A 21,849-nucleotide genomic window follows, 5' to 3' on the forward strand; every position below is an offset into this window, starting at 1 on the left:
TAGCTTAAATCACTTGCTCACCAATGGATCCTGTGCAGTGAATGGGTGCCGTCAGAATTAGAGTCCAAACAGCTGATAAAAACATCACAATAAATTTACAAGTACCACATTAAATCACTAAACATATTGAAAAGTGAAATGCTCAATGATTGTAATAAACAAGTCTATTATTAAGACATATTTAACTTATAACAAATTATTCTGACTAAATTAATTGGAATCCATAATATTGCTTTCTCCAGTGAAAAAGTTGTCTGAATAAGAAGAGAAATATGCACAGATCAAATACCGAAACAAAAACAGTCCAAAACATTTCAAAACAAATATGTGTGAGGGCAACATGGGATATACTTTTTCACTGGAGGAAGCATATGGACTTGTATTTTGGCCAAAAATTACTCCTTAATAATGTATTTGTTTATTTCAAGCATATATTGCTTCACCAGACATTAACTGATGGACTGTAGTGGTGTGGATTACTTGTGGATTATTGTAATGTTTTTATTAGCTGTTTGGACCTTCATTCTGACGGCACCCATTCACTGCAGAGGATCAGTAAGGTCAGTTAAGTGATGGCATGCTAAATTTCTTCAAATCTTTTGTGACGAAAAAACAAACTCATCTCCATACTGCAACTATTCCCTGAAAAGCTGTATTTTTTTTAATTGCACTGTTGAAAACACATGTCACACTGGATCATTTTTAGGTGCATGCTTGACTTTCAAAGATATCATTATTATTTTTATAGAAAGTGCTATTTTTATGAGCGGGTACAACTTTTTGATTTAATGTGACAAGTGCGCGCTATCATGCTGGAAGGGCTGTGGTCTAATCACAACCCTCACAATAGCGGGTTGGAACAGTTGTGCAGTTGCCTAGCAACAGGCAGAGGTGGGTTTCCCAGAAGCTTTGTTGCACAACATGGTTGAGTCCACTATATAGAGATTCAGTAGTTTCCCAAATTTCCCTACATATCACACATCATTATGTTTTTTTTTTATAAACTCGGTTTGTGACAGAGGCATGATTCTCTATTCCAAACAACTCCTACACAGTGTCATGTATTCTTCACACAATGACATTCCAAGGGTTATTAAATTAAATCGAAGGCTAAAGGTTAAAGCAAATTTAGTTGGACAAAACTTTTGCCAGGTCATGTGAATGCCAGTTTTCTGTTTGTCATGTATATTTGTAATCCTATGTGGGTTGAGTCACTCTATGACGGAGGTCCCTTAAAAAGTCTCAAATGATCACCTTTGCACAGCAGTAATTACCTGTCTGTCGATCAGAATATACTGAGACAAGTGGCCTGTTGTCTATTTCTGTATTCCGTAAGTAACTATTAGATATTATTATTTATCAGATTAAAGACTTCAAACTTGATTTTTGTCTATTAAAGTCTATTCAGTCTATTAAAACAATCACAATAATTCATGAACTGAAGTGTTTTTAGTGCATTACATTAATGCATTTGGTTTTTGGAAAAGTACTTTTTACTTTAAATACTGCATGGAGCTGAATGACATTCAGAAATGCCACTGGTTTGATGCTGGGGGTATTCTATTATATTCTATATGATATAGACAATTTATTTTGGATTTTAATGATATTATAGTTTACACTTGTTCTTTGTAGAATACATCATGTCAGATTTTGCTGTGTATAATTTCTTTTATGCAGATTTAACCATTGGATGTCCCCAGTAGCTGTAACAAAGTACAGTAACTGGTTCAGTTAATTTTAAAAAGCCTCACTTCTAATATCATAAATCTGTTATTTTAAGCAAGTCGAAGAAAAAACAACAAAAAAATGAGTGTGATGTGAATTAACAACTCTTATCAACTGGGTCTTTTTAGTTAATCGAACAGTGTCGACTTTATTAATGTTTCAAATAACTTTTGTAAAAACAAAATGTCAAAACATGGGTGAAATAATGTTTCCTTTGTCATTCAGCTCAACAGATATATTCATGAAAAAAATAAATGTACTCAGTCTGTCCCGTACTTACTAAAATATATGAAAGAATAAGTGATCATACCAGATTTGATTATATTTTAAATAAATGTATTGCTGAAAAAAAATGAAGGTTTTTTGTTTGAAGGATAGTGGCAAGGATTGGAGAGTCGTTTACTGTCATCTGTTGATTTTAATTCTAAATATACCGGACAAGTTTTTTTGGTATATGAGCTGTTGTTAACACTGAATGACATTTTAGCGGATTGTTTTCCAGAAATAATGGTAAAAATCTATGATCAGAAATTAAATTAAATTAAATTAAACAGAACACATTCTAATGCATGTATAAAATGTAAACTGTAATATACTTTTTATTGTGTTGATGCTTAAATCTTTAACCCTTACTTGTTGTTCATATGACGTGTTTAAAGAATGTGACGTGGTTTTGTCAGTACTATTCTATAATTTACTAAATTATTAAATATTTGTTTAAACAAATAATTAATTATTATTTAAAAGATCTCACAATATTTTTTGCCAATTAAATGGCGTGGCTTTTCTTAAAAAGTACTAATTATTCGAACAAAAATAGTTAAATTCTTAATTCCTGTCTCTAGTTGTTTATGTGTTTTCTGTTCTACTTGTTGAGCTTCTTGAAAAATGAGCTTGTTAATAATCATTAAAATCAAATGCTAATGACTCTAAATATTCTGTTTGAGCTTTCTCTCATCTGGTTGATAGGGTATCCTAGAACCATCTTATTTTTCTTTAAAAACATTTCTTTTTTCCGGCCTTCAAAAGTGTTGCTTGCAGCTAAATTGTTTTGCTTTGAAATGAGCAAATTAGAGCCCACACTTCACTTCCGTTTGAAATCTGCTTACTTCCACCGTAATGCAGAGTAACCATCTGTTGCTGTTGGCTTATTTGGACAGCAGTACCGTCATTTCTTGTATTTTTCTCATATTTCCTCCCTAATTTCCTTCACTCAGGGGAGTGATAGATTCAGTGTGCTGTTTTTGTTTGGACCCCATGTCCAAATAACCATTTATCAAATCTAAAGCACAGTGAGCAAAGCATAGTAGCGAATAATCCAGTTCACACTCCGTATTGAATATATTATCTGGATTTATAGTAATATCTTGCAGCCAGAGTGGCTCATATTTCATAGTTATGAATATGGCATCATGGCGTGACAAGTGGAAAATTGCAAATGACTTATTGATAAGGTATAATGCATATATGGTGAAACAAGTAGGCTCAACCAACCGTATGTATTATGGCATTTTGACTTCTTTTAACAAGCCTGTTCGGATGCAATGGAAATATTCCTGTTCCTTTGTTTTAAATCAATCAAGTCAAAAGGACTGCGCTTTGCTGAAGTTGAAAGTGAATTATTGTGCACAAAAATCAATAAACTGCAATCATCCTTTTTCTTTGAGTCACTTAGGTGTGATGATTTTAATATCTGTCTCTTATAACAATGTTGCAGAGTAATAGTTTTAATATTGGATGTCTAACAGATCGGTGTGTTGCTCTCTTCCTCAGAAATCCGGGAGGCATTTAAGGTGTTTGATCGAGATGGGAACGGCTTCATCTCAAAGCAGGAGCTCGGTTTGGCCATGCGTTCTCTAGGGTACATGCCCAATGAGGTCGAGTTGGAGGTTATCATTCAAAGACTCGACATGGATGGTGAGGAGACACACACAAGACTGTGAATGGAGTGCCATGCTGAAAAAACAAGAATAGATTGTTGCTCTCAGCATGGGTTATCAGCTGATATACTGAAAAAATATGTACAATTTATGCTAAAAAAAAAAGCTGTGGTCACATGAATGTTTTATGGAATTAACTTAAAATAAGAGTAACTTCATTAACTGATATAGTGTTAATTTACCAGCCTACTGAAGTACTAAAATCTGTTTTGTAAATTTATAATATACAAACATGCATCACAAATACGCGTGTTAATTAAAAAAAAAAAAAAAAAACACCACACGTTTTTTTTTATTTTATTTTATTGTGAAATAAATACCAATATGTCAAAATCTGCAAAGGGGTAATATAATGTAACAAATCATGTAAAAATGTATATCTTCAAACTGAAATGGTAATGATATACATATTTTATAAAAATGAGTGAAGAATGTGGCTTTGATGCAGAAAGTTGTTTTCGTTGTCCCTTATAACAAAAACATTTTTATTTAAACCCATGAAAATGCAGCTCATGTTGTAAATAACAGTGACTATTATTATTATTATTATTTTTTAAATGTGTTATTCCATTACCACCCTTTAGCAGATTTTGACTCATAGAAGGTGAACAGTGTCTTATAAAAACAAATCGCCATGGTAACAATTTAACAACATAAAATTTTATCTTTAAACCTAATGAAAAAAATGTAATAAATAAAAAAAATAAGAAGAAACTGTAATAAATGAATAAATAAATAAATACAAATAAAATGTTGCATGGGGAATTCTGGCTATGGCAATTTACACTTTAAATTGTCAGATGACCTTGTTCTTTTTAACTTCAAAAACTGCAATTTTAACAATATTTCACATAAAATTACTTTTTTTAATGTTTAAATGTCATAAATCCTGTCCATGAACTTCCGTCCGCTTGCCTCCAGAGATCGCCTTCCTATTATATTTACGCTCACATCGCATGGGACTACATTTCCCATGCTCCATTGCACTGACCACAAACTCACCTGAAACCAATTACACACAGCTGCTACCACTAATACACACTATATAAGCCAGTCTCACACCAGCCAGTTTTTGTTTTTCCTAGTTTAGTCATAGTTTTGCATTGCCAGTTTTCTTGTGTTCAGATTCTTGCCTGTGTTTTGGGATTACCCTTTTGTCTTGCCCTGTTGGACTATGTTTGCCATCGATTGACCTAAGCCTGTTTATCTGAGTCCTCTTCTGTCTTGCCCTCTGAATACCTGTTTGCCATTGCCCAACCCTTGCCTGTTTTGACCTTGTCTAAGAATAATGCTTTGTATATGAATCTGCTCGCCTCCCATCTCATTTGTCTCATTACAGTAAAACAGGAAAACTCAGTAGTAACCAGTTACAGGTTTTTAACATTAAAATTAATATATTTGTTTGCAGTGCAAACAAAGATCGGCAACGGCCCCAGATTAATGTTGTTTCACTTTCACAGCACGTTAAACATCACACTCTGGACAAACTCTGCAATCAGTAGAAAGATAAAAGACTCTGGCTTTGATATTTAACCACTGTTTTGATAAGACATTGCAGTAACAGTAATTTATGTCAGAAGAGCTAAATTATTTGTGTTCACATAGATTCACTGAACAGTGTCAATAAAGGATTATAGTCTAAAAATGCATGTACCTAGAGATATATAGATATATTTACTCTTGTTTACTTCATAATTCTTCAGACAGAAACATAATTTCTATTCATTTTCCACTGATTTACGCAATCTGATGATGCTTAGCAGCTCCCTGGGCTCTCTGTGTGTTTACACTGTTCCGTGCTCGTGCTCGTTTGTTGGTAAAAATGTCAGTCATCATGCCACATCATATGTCACAATCATATTGTACATCTCATCCCGACTCGTCATCCTGTGATGCATTTCCTGTTTACTTCCCTGTACATATCTGACCATAACAAACGCAGATAAACACTTTTACACACAAAGACCATAGATAATAAACACACGATTATGAAAGGATAGGCTTTGTATGTGATTTGATTTCGATTTGAGGCATTTTGAAAACCATAAAAAATATGTACATATGAAATGCTAGTTTGTGCAGCAATATAAACAGCTATAAATAGCATATTTTAACAACAGTAAACCACCAAATTCCAAATGTGATCGCAAAAGGAAGTTATTACAAACACTCGTTGGTTTAAAGTGAGTTCTGAGTAAAAGTGTACTAATCATTTCATAAATGATCTGATGTAGCTTGATGCTAACCTTAGCACTAATGCAGCTACATATGTTTTTAATATTTTTATTTTTTGTATTCATGTTTGAGCTAATATATCTTTAATATCATAACGGTCTAAATAATTATGATTATTGAGCAGTAAACTTTGACGTGTCAGCATTGTGAACATATGTTGATTATGTATCTAGTCAGAAAGACTCATGAGCAGCAACTGTTAATTTTGGGTATGTTATTTTTGTCTCCATGCCCGAAAATGGGGGGTGACAGGTAAGGGGTTAAAGAGATAGCTCATCCAAAAATGTTAATATTCAGTGTGCTAAATTGTTTGTGTTCAGACTTGTTTGATTTTCTTTCTTCTGTGGAGTAGAAAAGAAGAGATGTCTCAGTTATTTTATTTCCAGATATTGTTTTTTGTGTTCTCCATAGATAGATGTTTGTGACCAACGTAAGGGTGAGAAAATGTTTCAGTTTTAGTGAAATATCCCTTTAAGGAAGCCCACCAGACACCCATCATATGCATTTCTCAGCACTGTAGGGATGCCTGCTGCAATTGACAAATATTCAACACATATAAAAGCTAAATAACTGTAACCTTTTATTGCTCCAAACTATCATATTCCTCACAATGCATGGAGACATATGGATTATGCATGGGCTAATAATGAGAACACTGTTCACAGTAGGCGTTTTGAAGTTTGACAGTAATTGTCTTGAAATTAATTGAAGGCGAAAGCGGTGCTTTGATGGCTGTAGCAGCGGTGCTTTAAAGAAAGACTCAGAGAGGGTCTTTCAGTTCGACAAAACCAAATTCATGAAGTTATACTCAATCTGACACTAAAAATATTTTGAAGCTAGGAGAAAAGAAAAGAGAGAGAGATTAATCAAACTAATCCAACAATGGGCTAATTAGGAAACCATTCCATGGCCAGCAAACCCAGGCAAAATGTAGGAATTTAGCAACATTTAAGAAATAAGCAGTGACTGTTGAATATTTGGGAATTGCAATAATAAAAAAAAATCTGAATAAAACAAAACAGTTTTATTAGTCTAACCAAATAATAATCATTGTCATCAAATAATATTATAATTATTAGTTATAAATTATATTATTGTTTTTAAATAATTATTAAGCATATAACTATGAACTATTTATTCCCAGATATGTGAAATTCTTTTTTTAACTGTTCAGACATCTCCAAACTCATTACCATCAACAGCAGTAGCATTTTAATATGGACAGAATCACAAAATGAAAGTCAATTTGCTAAAAAATATATGAAAAATATGATTAATATTTAAAATATAATAATAATAATTTCTGTTTGTTTTGATTATTGTGTTATCTCATATTTCTTAAACTCTATTTACCCATTTCATTCATTTTTACCTAGAATAATTACTTATTTTTTACAGCTTGAAATTTAAAGTTAGTTTTTCAGTAATATTCTCTGATGTTGGATAAGTCATATGAAAATCAGAAAAACTAATAAAACATTTAACCATTAATTGGTAGGTGTTTCATTTTTTTATTTATTTAATTATTAGCTTTTCACAAACTCTATTTGATAGTTTTTGATTACATTTTCATGGGTCATTCATAGATACAAATTAAATATATTATTAATTTCATGCCGTTTTGATTCTTTATTAAATTTAAATTACAATTCTTCATCACGTTGACACCTCACTGCAAATTCAGTTCAGATGCAGGCATTCTCTATTCAGATGTTAATAGCAAACAACCCTGACGGAAAATATCAGATTTCTGTCCATTTCTAAACCCGTTTCATATTCCAGAGCCAACATGCTGGAACTTGATGTGGTGCTAGAATGCATTTAATACTTCACGGTCTGTTTTTTAGGTGATGGCCAGGTGGATTTTGAGGAATTTGTTACTCTCCTGGGGCCCAAACTCTCAGCTGCCGGGATGCCTGACAAGTTCAACGGAACCAATTTTGACTCTGTGTTCTGGAAGGTGATTATTAGCTACTTCTCTCTTATTCCAAGTGACAACAGGCAAAAAGTATGCTGCTTCTGTCTGTCCCTGTCACACAGAAACCAGATTAGATACACTTTCAATGCTCTCTATAAAATCCAACAAACAGACAAGAATCACTTTATGGCAATTGATTCATATAAAGGGCATCCTAGCCTTTAAACATGAGCCAAATTTACATATCTGAATACATTAACATGCAAATGCAGATATATTCTATGTGGCATGATGACTTTAAGCAAGAATTATTAATACATTTCATAAGTCACCTTCGCTGCATGTCTCCAAGTGAGACAAGCAGAATATAATTTGTGCGGGCCATATGGTGATTCCCCCAAAGGGTTTGTTTCACTAATCGCAGCTCGCTGCTGGTGCATTTTTTTTAGCAGCGTGTTTGACCCCAAATAGCTGCGGGGGTCTCCCTCTCTTTAACTTCTCTCTGTGTAATTATGGGTACAGAGCTATGAATAAATGTGCGCTGAAATATAAATCAACCTCATCCACTTTTTTTTTTACAAAACATTCCTGATCAGACATTCATCAGTGCATGTTGTTTTACAAAAAAAGAAAAAAAGAAAAACAAAAGTAGTTTGTAATCAAAATGTATGCAAAACAACTTTCTGAAAAGATAACTTCCCATCTGTCCTTCAGTCAACTTTTAATAATCCAATTAATTCCTAATCGATGCGGTGTGTTCTGTGTGAGGTGACAATGGCACACACAAAGTTTGGTGTCAATATGTCAAAGCTTTGCAGAGATACAGCCTCAGAGTCATTTTAGCATTATGACTAAAATTTGTAGTGGTGCTATACACAAATGGTTTTGTCTATTGACACGAAATCCATAACTTTGTGCCAGCATGGTCAAATTTGGTGAAAATCGAACGAACAGTCTAGGAGGAGTTAAAAAAGTAGGTTTTCAACATAAATCAAAATGGCAGACAGGACGCTCAGCTGACTATGGTAACATTGGTATCTGTGTTGTCAGAATGATTACAATGGGCTAATGTAATGAAAAGTAATAGGCATTTTTGTAAATTACATTATCAGTGGCTAATGACTGGTTTAACACTTTTGACCAATTGGTGGCACTGTTACCAAATTGATGTGGCATGGTCAGTGTGAGGTGACGTCACCACGTATGGGAACACCTTCGGTGTGACGAATGTCTGAAGCCCTATACCATCCCGCCAATCCTATTGGCCAAATGGCGCATGGCACCACCCTACGCATGCGCACGCATGATATACCTGGGTGCCGCGCGCCATTTCGCTCAGATTTCATGACTGAAGAAGAAGAATGCTATCAAGGTATGGCATGGCCAGGACCGCAGCATCTCGTTCCCTATTCAGGGAACCATGGTTACATACGTAACCGAGATGCTCCCTTTCATAGGTCACTTCGATGCTGCGGTGACGTCACAACGTATGGGAACGCTATACCAAAACGCCTAATGTACCTGATAGCTGGGATCCGAGGAAGCATCTGCTCAAGCGGAGAGAACCCGGGAGCCAAGAGCCATCCTCACATCCAGACTGTAGGACTTGATAAAAGTGCTCGGTGAGGACCATCCTGCCGCAGCACAGATATCATCAATAGAAGATCCACTGAGAAAAGCTTGAGAAGAAGCCACAGCTCTAGTGGAATGAGCTTTAACTCCTAAGGGCGAAGCGAGTCCGCGCGCCTCATAGGCTAAAGATATTGCCTCCACCAGCCAATGGGACATGCGCTGTTTTGTAACCGCATGGCCCTTACTCTTATGTCCAAAACAGACAAACAGCTGGTCAGACTCACGCCATGGGGCTGTACGATCCACATAAGTCTTTAAAGCTCTCACAGGGCAAAGACTTAGATCTCCTGACCCAGCCTCAGCAGGGGGTAAAGCTTCCAGGACCACTTGCTGAAAGCGAAAGGGGTTAGATGCGACCTTAGGAACATAGTTAGGCCTGGGCCGCAGCAGCACCTTTACAGAGCCCGGTGCAAATTCCATGCACGAGGGTGAAACAGAAAGAACCTGTAAATCCCCAACTCTCTTGAGGGAGGATAAAGCCATGAGAAGAAGTGTCTTCAGTGTCAGGATTTTATCTGGTACAGTCTCCAAGGGCTCAAACGGATGCCCTGATAAACCTAGCAACACAATGGATAAATCCCATGAAGGAACTCGCACGGGGCGGAAAGGCCTCAGCCGTCGCGCACCCTGTATGAAACGAGAAACTAGTGGATGACGGCCCACTGAGGCACCGTCTATGTATTCATGGTAAGCTGAAATGGCTGCCACGTAAACTTTTAGAGTGGCTGGTGTTACTCCATCAGAAAAACGATCCTGAAGGAACTCCAGTACTGAAGCCACTGGGCAGTAAACTGGATCCACATTACGATTTCCACACCAGGCTGTAAACAGTCTCCACTTGAAAGCATATAAGCGTTTCGTAGAAGCTGCTCTAGAATTCAGTATAGTCTCAGTGGTTTCAACAGAAAGACCGGGACATACTAACGCACTCCGCTCAGTGGCCACGCCCACAGTTTCCACAGATCTGGCCTCGGGTGCCAAATCAGTCCCTGTGCTTGTGATAATAAATCCTGTCTGAGGGGAATCTCCCATGGAGAGCCCGCTAACAGACCGATCAGGTCTCCAAATCTATTCCCAGAAAGGTTATCCGTTGAGAGGGGATTAAAACACTTTTCTGGAAATTTGTGCGTAAGCCCAGGATGTTTAAATGATTCAGCACAAGATCCCGATGAGAGTGTGCTTGAGTCTGCGATTGCGCTAGCACCAGCCAATCGTCCAAATAATTCAAAACACGAACGCCCTGGAGCCGCAACGGGGCCAGAGCTGCGTCCATGCATTTTGAGAAAGTACGGGGCGCTAAAGCCAAGCCAAAGGGAAGAACGCGGTACTGATAAGCTTTTGCTGATAAGCTAAAGCGAATCTGAGGAACTTCCTGTGTCTCTTGACGATCTGAATATGAAAATACGCATCCTTCAGATCGATTGTAATAAACCAATCGTTTGGTCGGATCTGAGACAGAATAGACTTTACCATCAACATCTTGAATTTGCTCGGCCTGAGTGCAAGATTCAGACGGCGTAAATCCAGAATGGGCCGTAATCCGCCGTCTTTTTTTGGTACCACAAAATAACGGCTGTAAAATCCTGCCTCCATCTGAGAGGGGTGTACTTCTTCTATAGCCCCTTTGCTCAGCAGAGTTGACATTTCCTGTTGCAGCACTGCTATTTCCATAGACTTCACCGTCGTAGAAAGAATTCCGCGGAAAGGAGGCGGGCCTTTTCGAAACTGAATGGTGTATCCGTGACAAATTGTGCGTAACACCCATTGAGAAATGTCGGGCAAGCGTTCCCACGTGGCCCGAAACAATACTAGCGGTTTCAAAACTTTCGCTTCCTGCAACGCTGTCATACGCGTTAAAATGTCCGGGCACGAAAAACCTGTGGCGTTCGTGCACAGGGGAAGAAAGACCGCTAAGTGCCGCCTGTGCGTGATGCAAACCAAGACATACTACGCACCTGTCATGAGTGTCACCCGCCGTGATGTACCTGGTACATGGCTCCTTGCATTTACGGAAACTCATCACGTCCGCGAAGAACGCGAGAACGTGAGATGATAGGGCACAGATGATTCGCTATTCCTGAAGGAATGAAATCTGAGCGAAATGGCGCGCGGGACCCAGGTATATCATGCGTGCGCATGCGTAGGGTGGTGCCATGCGCCATTTGGCCAATAGGATTGGCGGGATGGTATAGGGCTTCAGACATTCGTCACACCGAAGGTGTTCCCATACGTGGTGACGTCACCGCAGCATCGAAGTGACCTATGAAAGGTAACACAGACCAAAGTTGGTCGCAATTTGCCAAACTATTGCAAAAATACAGCCTCACATCCATTTTTGCTTGCTTTTTGTTGAATTTGTTCACACATTATTTGAGAACGGTTTGACTAATCAACTTGAATTCCATAACTTTTTGCCAGTTCTGAAGATGATCTCAGCCAATTTTGACAAAAATCAGACAAACCATCTAGAAAAAAAAAAAAGTAGGTTTTAATCTAACTATTAAAAATAGCGAGACAAAGAAAATCTTAAAATTTGTTAATTTTGGAGTTAATTCGAATCGGCATGAGCCAAGGATTCAGAGGAAAAAGGTTTTCCTTCTGTGCCCTATGGTTCAAATGTAATGATCATAAACATGATTGAAAATTTAGACAAGTGGTAGCACTACAAAGTTTGAGTAAGAGACTCCACACTTGGCACCTTTGGTGCTTGGCCCCTAATAATAGAGTTTGGTCTCTGTTTTTAGTGTGATTTGCAGAAGCTGACTGTGGAAGAGCTGAAGAGACTCTTATATGACACCTTCTGTGACCACCTGACTATGAAGGACATCGAGAATATCATAATGACAGAGGAGAATCACATCGAAAATCCTGAGGACTGCCAGGTTGACATTGACAGTAAGAATGCACAACTCTGAATGAAATACGGGTTGAATTATTAATAATACCCTGTAAAACGAAGTATTTCATCATCAGCTTTAATTTTGTAAGGTGCTAAATTAGGATTTTGGTGAATGAAACCCCCCAGAATCTTAATATCTTGATCTACATACACTATTGTTCAAATGTTGGAGTCAGTATGAATTTCATTACATAAAATAATAATTTTATTTAGCAAAATAACCAAAAAAATAAAAAAAATAAATTAACAATAAATTAACCTAAAGTGACAGTAAAGACAATGTTATTAAATATTTATATATCAAATAATTGCATATTTTTTTTACTTTCTATTTATCAAAGATCTTGAATAAAAGTAGTTTCCACATAATGTTAAGCAGAACAGATGATTTCAAGATTGATAATAACAATACATTTTCTTGAGCAGCAAATCAGCATATTGATAATGATTTCTGAAGGATCGTGTGACACTGAAGACTTCAGTAATAATGCTGAAAATTCAGCCTTGCATAACAGGAATAAATTACATTTTACAATATAGTAGAAAACAGTTATTTAAAATTGTAATACAATTTCACAATATTGCATTTTGTATCTATATGTACAAATAAATGTACAGTACATTTAGTGAGAATGAGAAAATTCTTTCAAAAACATTTTTAAAAATCGTACAAACACAAACTTTTGAACGATAGTTTGTGACATCATACAAATAGCACTTCTTACAGCAGGCAAAATGCACAAAAGACTTGACAAACTCACAGTTGATTAATCAACACACACACACACACACACACATACACACACACACACACACACACAAAAAGACAAAAAAATATTTTTCAGTATATTTTCATTGACATTCCCCTCGATTCTATCTACCAACTTTCATGGGCTTTCGTGGAGTTGGTCTCAATGCATTCTAAAATGGTCTTGTCTGTTAAGGATATTTGTGATGCCTCCTTTAATTTAGTCCAAAACAAGGTATCTTAGAAGGCGGCATTTGAAATTTACCTAAAAAGATCTCCTTAGCATGCATCTCACTACGTTTTGCAAAGAAAGGTGGTTTCTTGCAGTCCTACATATTTATAAACCTTTTTTTTTTTTTTTTTTTTTGCAAAACATCCAGTGATGTATACTATCTTTCAAACACTTTTTGGTCACAATGTTCCACATTTCAATCAATCACCACCAAATCTTGTCTTACGACCATATTTCTCCTGATCTTCTCATATATTTCTCTCTGTTTCTTTAGCGGAAAGTCCGACCCAGCAGGTGAAGCAAACATGCGTACGGAAGAGTTTGATCTGCGCCTTCGCGATCGCTTTCATCATTAGTGTCATGCTTATCGCAGCCAATCAGGTGCTTCGCAGTGGCATGAAGTAACTGAATGAACCAATCACAATGTAGATCCAATTCAACATATAACAGTGATAAAAAATAAAAAAAATAAAATAAAAAAACATGCACATACAAACTGGAGCAGCTGAAAAGTCAATTTTATTTACGTGAAATCCAAATGTTGTGACTGAAATATTTTTGAGACGAGCTACAGCTTCCACTGGAGAGAATTATTCAGATTTAACAGCAAACGTATTGCACTCAGATATATAAACGCACACATACTGTGTCTTACCCAAAAGGGTCTGATAAAAGTACATGAAAAAGAGAGAAAGAAGAAGTTTATGCTGTAAAGGACTTTAAAAAATGTCCCCTTCAACAGCTCTCTCTCCCTCTTCAGTATGTTTTGGGTGAGATTAGCCGCATGGACATCTCCAACCGAGGATCCTACTCTTCGATGCATGACAATGCATGGATTTACAATAGCCTGGATGTACCAGTAGAGCTCAGCTGTGCATCCATTCATCTATATATTAGACCCCAAAACAAATTTCTTGAAGAAAGACCCGTTTTACATGTACGAAGAGTTGGATATGCAGCAGAGGCCGTTTCTGACGTCTTTTCCATCATGTATACTGATCCCTTTGCATGATAATAAGGGCTGTTTAGGGCATGCTCATGTCATGCAATGTTAGTCTTGTGTTTGTTGAGTAACTATTGTTGGTTTTTACCTGTTGCACATGCCTGATATGATTGTAGTAGTACTCCATATGGCCAAAGGTGCCATGAAACAACCCAAAAGCGATACTGTACCACTAGTGACATACCTGTGGAGTATTAAAGGAATAGATCACCCAAAAATGTAGATGAGTTAATTTATCATTACATCACTTGCTCACCAATGGATGTACTGTAGTGAATGGGTGCCGTCAGAATGAGCGTCTACAAAGCTGATTAAAAACATCACAATGTTTCACAAGTAATACACACCAATCCAGTCCATCAATTAACATCTTGTGAAATTAAAACCATTGCTTCTGGCTCAAATACCAGTCCATAATCCGTAATATTATTTTCTCTTAAGTGGTTTCATCTGAATCAGGAGAGAAGCATGCACAGATCAAAAGAAACCACAGTCCAAAACGTATCTCAACAAATATGTCAGTTGATTTTGATGTGAGAGGACAACGGGATGGATTTTTTCCCTTTATATAGCATTATTATGGATTATGTTTTGTCTCGTATTTTGGCCTGAAATTACGGGTTTCAAGTTAAAATGCCTTAATTATGTTTTCTTTTCATACAAACATGCAGCATTTCACTTCAGATGATATTAAAGGATGGACTGGATTCATGTGGATTTTTGTTGATTATTGTGATGCTTTTTATCAGCTGTTTGGACTCTCATTCTGACGGCACCCATTCACTGCAGAGGATCCATTGATGAGCAAGTGATGTAATGCTACATTTCTCCAAATCTGTTCCGCAAATTTTGTTTTTGGGAGAACTATTTCTTTAAGTGTTTTACAGTACGTGGATCAAATTGATTTTCTTTTCACCTGAAATACACCATGCATTTTCAGGCTAACTGTTTGAACGATCAACTTACATTTTGTGAACATTTGCACTGTAATTATATCGTAAAGTTTATAATAAGGAGCTTTTTAATTGAAATGACATGACTGGCATGAAATTCCAAATTATTAAGACACATTATAAAAAGAGTTGTTTTCTGACATATCAGGAAATTATTTATTAGTTGTTTTCGAACCAAATCGATGTCCATTTAAGCTTATCGCCAAACCTAAATGGATGATCATGATGTTTCTATTTATTGTAAGGAATATGTGTATTAATATTACCTGAGAGCAAACACTGTGGTTCACTGATGCTTCAAAATATATTGTTCATATGTCCATATGAATGTGACATTTGTGACATCGTTCAGTGTTTTCCTGGGAAATATAGTAGTTTGTGTGCAGGTTGACATGAAGATAGCAAAATGGAGTATCTAAGGTATGAATAATGTGTCAAATATGAATGTCAGGGGTTGAATATGTATCAGCTGTAAGTGTGTCATTCTGTTGAAAGGCGTTTTCCAGGGTATAATATTAGTTTTTGACTCTGCCCAGGGCCTGAATTGATTTAGCTGTTATTTACAGCACCATGAAACTCTTATATTTGGATGTCCAGATATAAATGAAATATGCAATGGATGGAAACACCTGTCTCAGCGCACACAGGAGCACTCCGATCGCGTGACAGTCAAAGAGGAGTCACAGGACAACAATGTACAGGTTTCCCCCATTATACAGGCACGATTCCTTATTCATTAATAGAAACAGGGAAAGCTAATAATGTTCCTGAGCCGCGAGCAAAATATTATCGCTTCAAATAGCAAATTATCTTTGACCAGAGAATAGCTGTTATTCAAAACTCATCCAGAATAGAAATACCTGATAAGGAAATTCTCATTATATCATTACCATATTGGCTGGTAACCCCATCTGCCCCCGAGTATTATTTGTGCTTGGTAAATCAGATCCAGCAGAATTAATTATTCACAGTAGCTGCTTATTAAAGAAAGAAAGAAAGAAAGAAAGAAAGAAAGAAAGAAAGAAAGAAAGAAAGAAAGAAATACAAGAAAATCAAAACAGTGTTGAAGGTTTCGTTTCAGGCGTATCACACTGTAAAAGTTGTCACTTTCCATAAAGATTTACTTGCTCTAACCCTTAAAAATGCTTTTGTTGGTATAACCTATTATAATAAGAATTAGTAGATTTATCTTCAGTAATGAATTAATTACAAAATAAAAATGGCTTAATATTTAATAAAAGCACTTTTCTTTTACCTCCAATTATTTTATTTTTCTGACTATGAATAAAACCGTTAATGTAAGGTTTAAGATTTAATGTATTATTAGAGTAAAACATTTTTAACCATGAATTCAGTTACTTTTTTCATCCACTTCATTCAGTTACTTTAAGGTTTAATTTTTCAATTCATTATTAAACTACATCCTGACCAGTAACTGACCATGAATCAAATGAGTTAATTTAAGGTTTAAAATGATTAGCATATATAATGTTGAATATTAAATTTAATAGAATTTAACCATTATTAAAACCAGTTAATATAGGGTTTAAAAGTATATATATATATATATATATATATATATATATATATATATATATATATATATATATATATATATATATATATATATATATATATTATATATATATATATATATATATATATATATATATATATATATATATATATATATATATATATAATTTTACCCTGAATAAAACCAGTTTATATTCAGGGTATATCATATTTTTGATGTGAATACAATTTCATTATTGAATGCATTATTCAAATATTATTATTGTTTTTTTTTTTTACCCTGAATAAAACCAGATAATTTAATATCTAAAATAATTACATTAATTAATACATTAAATTCAATTTTTGACACGAATAAAACCAGTTAATTGAAGATGACCCGTAAATTTCTACGTACGGTAAAGATTTATTTACTTATTGAATATGCTGGCAAATGACCCAAGACGTGAAATGCAAACCAATGCCTTCTTGATGTCGCCTTGATGGATGCCGACAGGACATATATTTCGATTAAAAGCTCCACTTTCATAAAAGAGAGATTACGCTTGTTACTGGGGGACACCTGTATATGAATCTTATGTTCCATTTTTAATCGGAACTTGAAACATTCAAAATATATGGTTCATTGTAATGTACATTCAATATTCAAGCATATATTATATATAAGTGTTTCATGTCTACTTGGCATCATGAAAAAGGGTATCTGAAGAAGCATACATTTTTTATGAGGTTTGTTGTTTGCGTCATCTTTCATGAGGAGGAAATATTGAGTATATATTTAAGCAATACATGAAAGCGAATCGGAAATGTGGGCTGACAAATGCTAAGTACTGTGGATTTTAATGAGAATGTTGGTTTGCACAAAAGAGGATGGATCTCTTTTCTCATTAATCAGACCAGTAGTTTATTATCTGTAGAGCACTTTAGTATCCAAGATTTTGTCATTTTTATTATAGCCAGATTTTTTTTTTGTATTACATGAATGTTAATGTTTGTAAGACTGAACCGATACATGTAGAGCTTCATTATTTTTTGTGAAAGAGATGGCAATATATGACAGGCTTTTTTGGAGATGTGAGCCACATTTCTGTGTTTTTCTAAAGAGACGCACACAAATTCAGCTCACATTCATGTAAACAAGTTTCCATACTGGAGACGTCAAACGTGTTGAATGTTGTCCTGTGACATTTCTTACTTTGCCTTATGCTGTTTTTTTTAAAGATCATAAAGATTATTGTTTACAGTGACGACATTTCTATGATGTTCCTATCAGGTCTGAATATACTTCTGTCTGGGATGAACTATTTTTGAATGTGGAAAATCAATGTGTCATACATGTGTTTATTAGTGAGACTTAACGCTCTCCAAGGAGGGTCAGTGTAACCTTATTCATTCATTTCACCTCGTGAACGTGTGTTACTGAGTGCACAAAATCTATGTATCCACCTGTGACATTGTACTGTATTCCAAATGAATAAAGAAAATACCAAACTACACTGGACGAAGAAGCTTGAAAAGAGTTCTTTCACACACACTCTCCTACAAACAGTTTAATATGTGTGTGCACTCCAAACTATCAACATGGTATACTAAAATAAAAACTAAAATGCACCTGTCAACACTGGTTTTATACGGTGTACACTCTGTTTGAGGTGCGGTTTTTACATACTTGAAGTCAGAGCCTGAAATTATTCTTAAATGTCTCTAATTTATTGTTTCTAACAATGGTTGAAGGTTTTATTCATAGTTCATTTTATCAGGGTATTTATTCTGTAGGTTTTATGAAGTTAAATGTAAGACTTTTTAAAGACCTTTTTAACGTAAATTACATTTAAGGAATACATTTTTACAGGAATACGTTTTATTAACAAAACTGATTCCTTTACTTTGTAATTCATTTAAGGACTTGAACGCCTATGCTCCCAAACAATAGTACATGGAAATAACTTTTACTGTATCTTCCGGGATCTCTTTAAGAAAATATTTATTTAAGGGTGTTTAAATATTAGTATTGGAAAACAAGACAAAAATACAAGATATTGATTTAGCAGGAATATATTATTTGGTTGTTTTCAGCGACACATGCAGCGTTTAATGTCATGACTAAATGAATCTATAACTTTCTGTCCTGATTTGAACCTTTGAAGTTCTGAATTTGTGAAATGACAAATTAAGACTTGTTAAGAACTGCAAAAACCCTGTTTTATAGAATGTTTGCAGTTTTGCAACCCTGCAACATTTTAAACCTTGGTTTGTGTTATTTTTCTAGCAATATGCATTGAATGTAAATACAAAATATTTATAAAATCTAAAAAAAATTAAAAAAAAAAATGGAGAAAGATTATGTAACCAGGTTGCAAATAGTATAAGGGATTCTAGTTTGTAATGCAATATATATATATATATATATATATATATATATATATATATATATATATATATATTACAAATACAGTTAGCCCATGCATGTGTTGAAGTTGAGTAGCAAAAATGTCATCAGAGATCTCACAAAAGCTAAAGAGAATAAATATTGTATTACTTTACAAAGTCTAAGGGTATATGAAGATTTCCAAGACATTGAAAGCTACTAGAGACACAACTCTCAGCCTTATTCCTAAACTTAAAGTGTGTTTTACCAGAAAATCTTTGAGGGTGTTGAAAAAATAGCACAATATCATAAAATGTTTAATCAGAGCAACTGAGAAAAACCTGTACTGTGCAGCCAAAGACTTACAAGATGACCCGATGAAAGGAGGAAAACCATTTCAATGCAGTGAGTAAGAAGAACACTAGACAAGTATTGCCTTCATGTTGAGACATCTCAATGAATACCACTCTTGATCAAGAAGAACAAAAGGCTAAATTGAACTTGATAAAATTTATTTGTGTAGACCTGTGGAGCTCTGGAGGAATGTTTTATGGAGTGATGTGACCAAACTGGATCAGCGGTATGTCTGCTGCAAAACAGGCAAAGCTCATAAGCAGAAGAACACCATCTCCATCCTCAAACTTGGAGGTGGATAAATTCTGGGGTTGCTTTACTGTAGCAGGAAGTGGAAGTCTTGACTGTATGAGAGACATGGTGGTATCAGGCCATTTTGACAAGAATTGTGATGCCTTTGGTGCAAAGACTGAAGCTGATGATCAATGGACTTTCCTGCAGGAAAGTCATCCCAGAGTACACATCCAAATCTACTTCTGCTTGGTTCAGGGATCAGTCATAGAATGTACTTGAGTGATCTGTTCAGTCTCCAGGCTTAATTCTCATTGCAAATATCTGGTCGAATTTGAAGAAAGTAGTGGCAATGTGAAAACTAAAGGTTATCAGTGATCTGAAAGCTTTTCAGGCGAGGAATGGACCAAGACTGTAATAGAGCGGTGACAGAAGCTTCTAAACACTTACAGACAGCATTTATTGATGATTTTAAAGAATAAAAGATTCTGCACAAAGGAGGTTGAATAATTTTGAACATGAATGTTTATAGCCAATTTGAATTTTATCATGATTCATCAATGTTCCATTCTCAGAATCAGTCAAAAGTGTATTAACAAACTTTCTCTAATACTTTACTGATGCCTTTGTTGAATTGTTTTCATAAAATGTTGTTCTGCAGCAAAATGTCTTGCAGGTCAAGGGGGTTGAATAATTTTGACTGCAACTGTAGATACTGTAGATACATAGATATTATGGAAGGATACAGTATATAATAGTTTTTAACACTAAAAACATGGGATTTGTGCCCCATGCTTTTTTTTATTTAATTTTTTAAGTAATTGGGCTCCAGTTTGTACCTTATTCATGGGAGAGTGCCTAATACAGTTGTAATTTGATTAGGAACTCATATTCTAATTATAATTGTCAGTTCATTAACAGAATTAGATTTCTTTGTCATAATCCTTAGACATAATCACAGTCACATGTTGCCACATCTTACTGCAGTGACAATAACTAATCCTGATCTCAAAGCATATCATTTTTTTCATGTGAAAATCCCTTTATCTCTGTAAAGAAACTGCTTGTTTACAGATCACAGGTTCTAGATATACAATACTATCAATTTCCTAATTCTAGTACAACGTCATACTTTCAATCCAAAGCGAGAGCTGCAGACTCTATATCCTTTTCCTTTATGTGCTTCGATTTCTCTCTCTTTTCTGAGCACACAGAGATTGATCAATTTTAGCCACAGGTGGCTAGGTCTATCATTAAAGAGAACTTTTGATATTCGGAAAGTGAATGCCAGGTGAAAGTACAGAATAAGATGCTATCAGAATAGACACCAAGTCTATGTGTAACAAGAAAAAGTGTTCGTCTAAACTATCACAGTCATAATGGAGTTGCTATTTACAGAAAGTTTAGTAGAAAAACTGAGTTAAGAGGCAATGATTTTAATCTCCATGAATACATACGGTTAACTTCCAACAAATAAGTTGTTTACATAGCTGTAGAGCTTCCTCCATTTAATAAACAGAAAGCTCTAAATAGAGCTCTAGTGCTTTATTGCAGCCGCTGGATCAATCTCATAATAGAGTCCATTGTGATAAACAAGAGACGAATCGAAGCAGAGCACTGATTCAATGTCAAACTCAGTTCAAAGAGTAAAAATAAATCCTCTTAATCACAGTCTTCTCTTCCTCTCCTTCTTTCTTCACTATTTTCTCATTTTCAAGGGCAGGAACTTTATAAACAGCTTCATTCCACTATGTGGTTGCCAAGGTACTCTGAGTGATCTTTGTTAGGCTGTTATGTTAGTTATCTCTGCATATAAATAAATATATTTTTAATGTCTCTTATTGTATGCTCTCCAAAGCTTTATTAGTAAAAATACAGTGATGTGAAATATTATGACAACTTAAAACAGTTTTCTGTTTTATCATGATAAAGTAACTTACACTTCCATTAAATTAAACTACTTTTATGTTCACTAAGGCTTTCTGATCAAAAAATATAAAATCATTAATGATGTGGAAATTCATCATTACTCCAGTCTTCAGTGTCACAGGATCCTTCAGAAATAATTCTAA

At 35.2% G+C, this 21,849-nt stretch overlaps 1 protein-coding gene across 1 annotated transcript in view; it reads left to right on the forward strand.

The window, feature by feature from the left end:
- The window catches only part of LOC113068111 (calcium-binding protein 7-like), a 40,524-nt gene extending 25,925 nt beyond the window's left edge, over nt 1–14,599 (forward strand). Inside the window, exons 2-5 of the mRNA XM_026240719.1 lie at nt 3,502–3,645; nt 7,751–7,863; nt 12,198–12,348; nt 13,607–14,599. Coding sequence (XP_026096504.1) covers nt 3,502–3,645; nt 7,751–7,863; nt 12,198–12,348; nt 13,607–13,737 — 539 coding nt within the window. The 3' untranslated portion in view covers nt 13,738–14,599. The remainder of the gene's footprint in view (nt 1–3,501; nt 3,646–7,750; nt 7,864–12,197; nt 12,349–13,606) is intronic.
- The last annotated feature ends 7,250 nt before the right edge of the window (nt 14,600–21,849 follow it).

The sequence above is a fragment of the Carassius auratus genome, linkage group LG30F, assembly GCF_003368295.1.
Source record: "Carassius auratus strain Wakin linkage group LG30F, ASM336829v1, whole genome shotgun sequence".
NCBI lineage: Eukaryota > Metazoa > Chordata > Actinopteri > Cypriniformes > Cyprinidae > Carassius > Carassius auratus.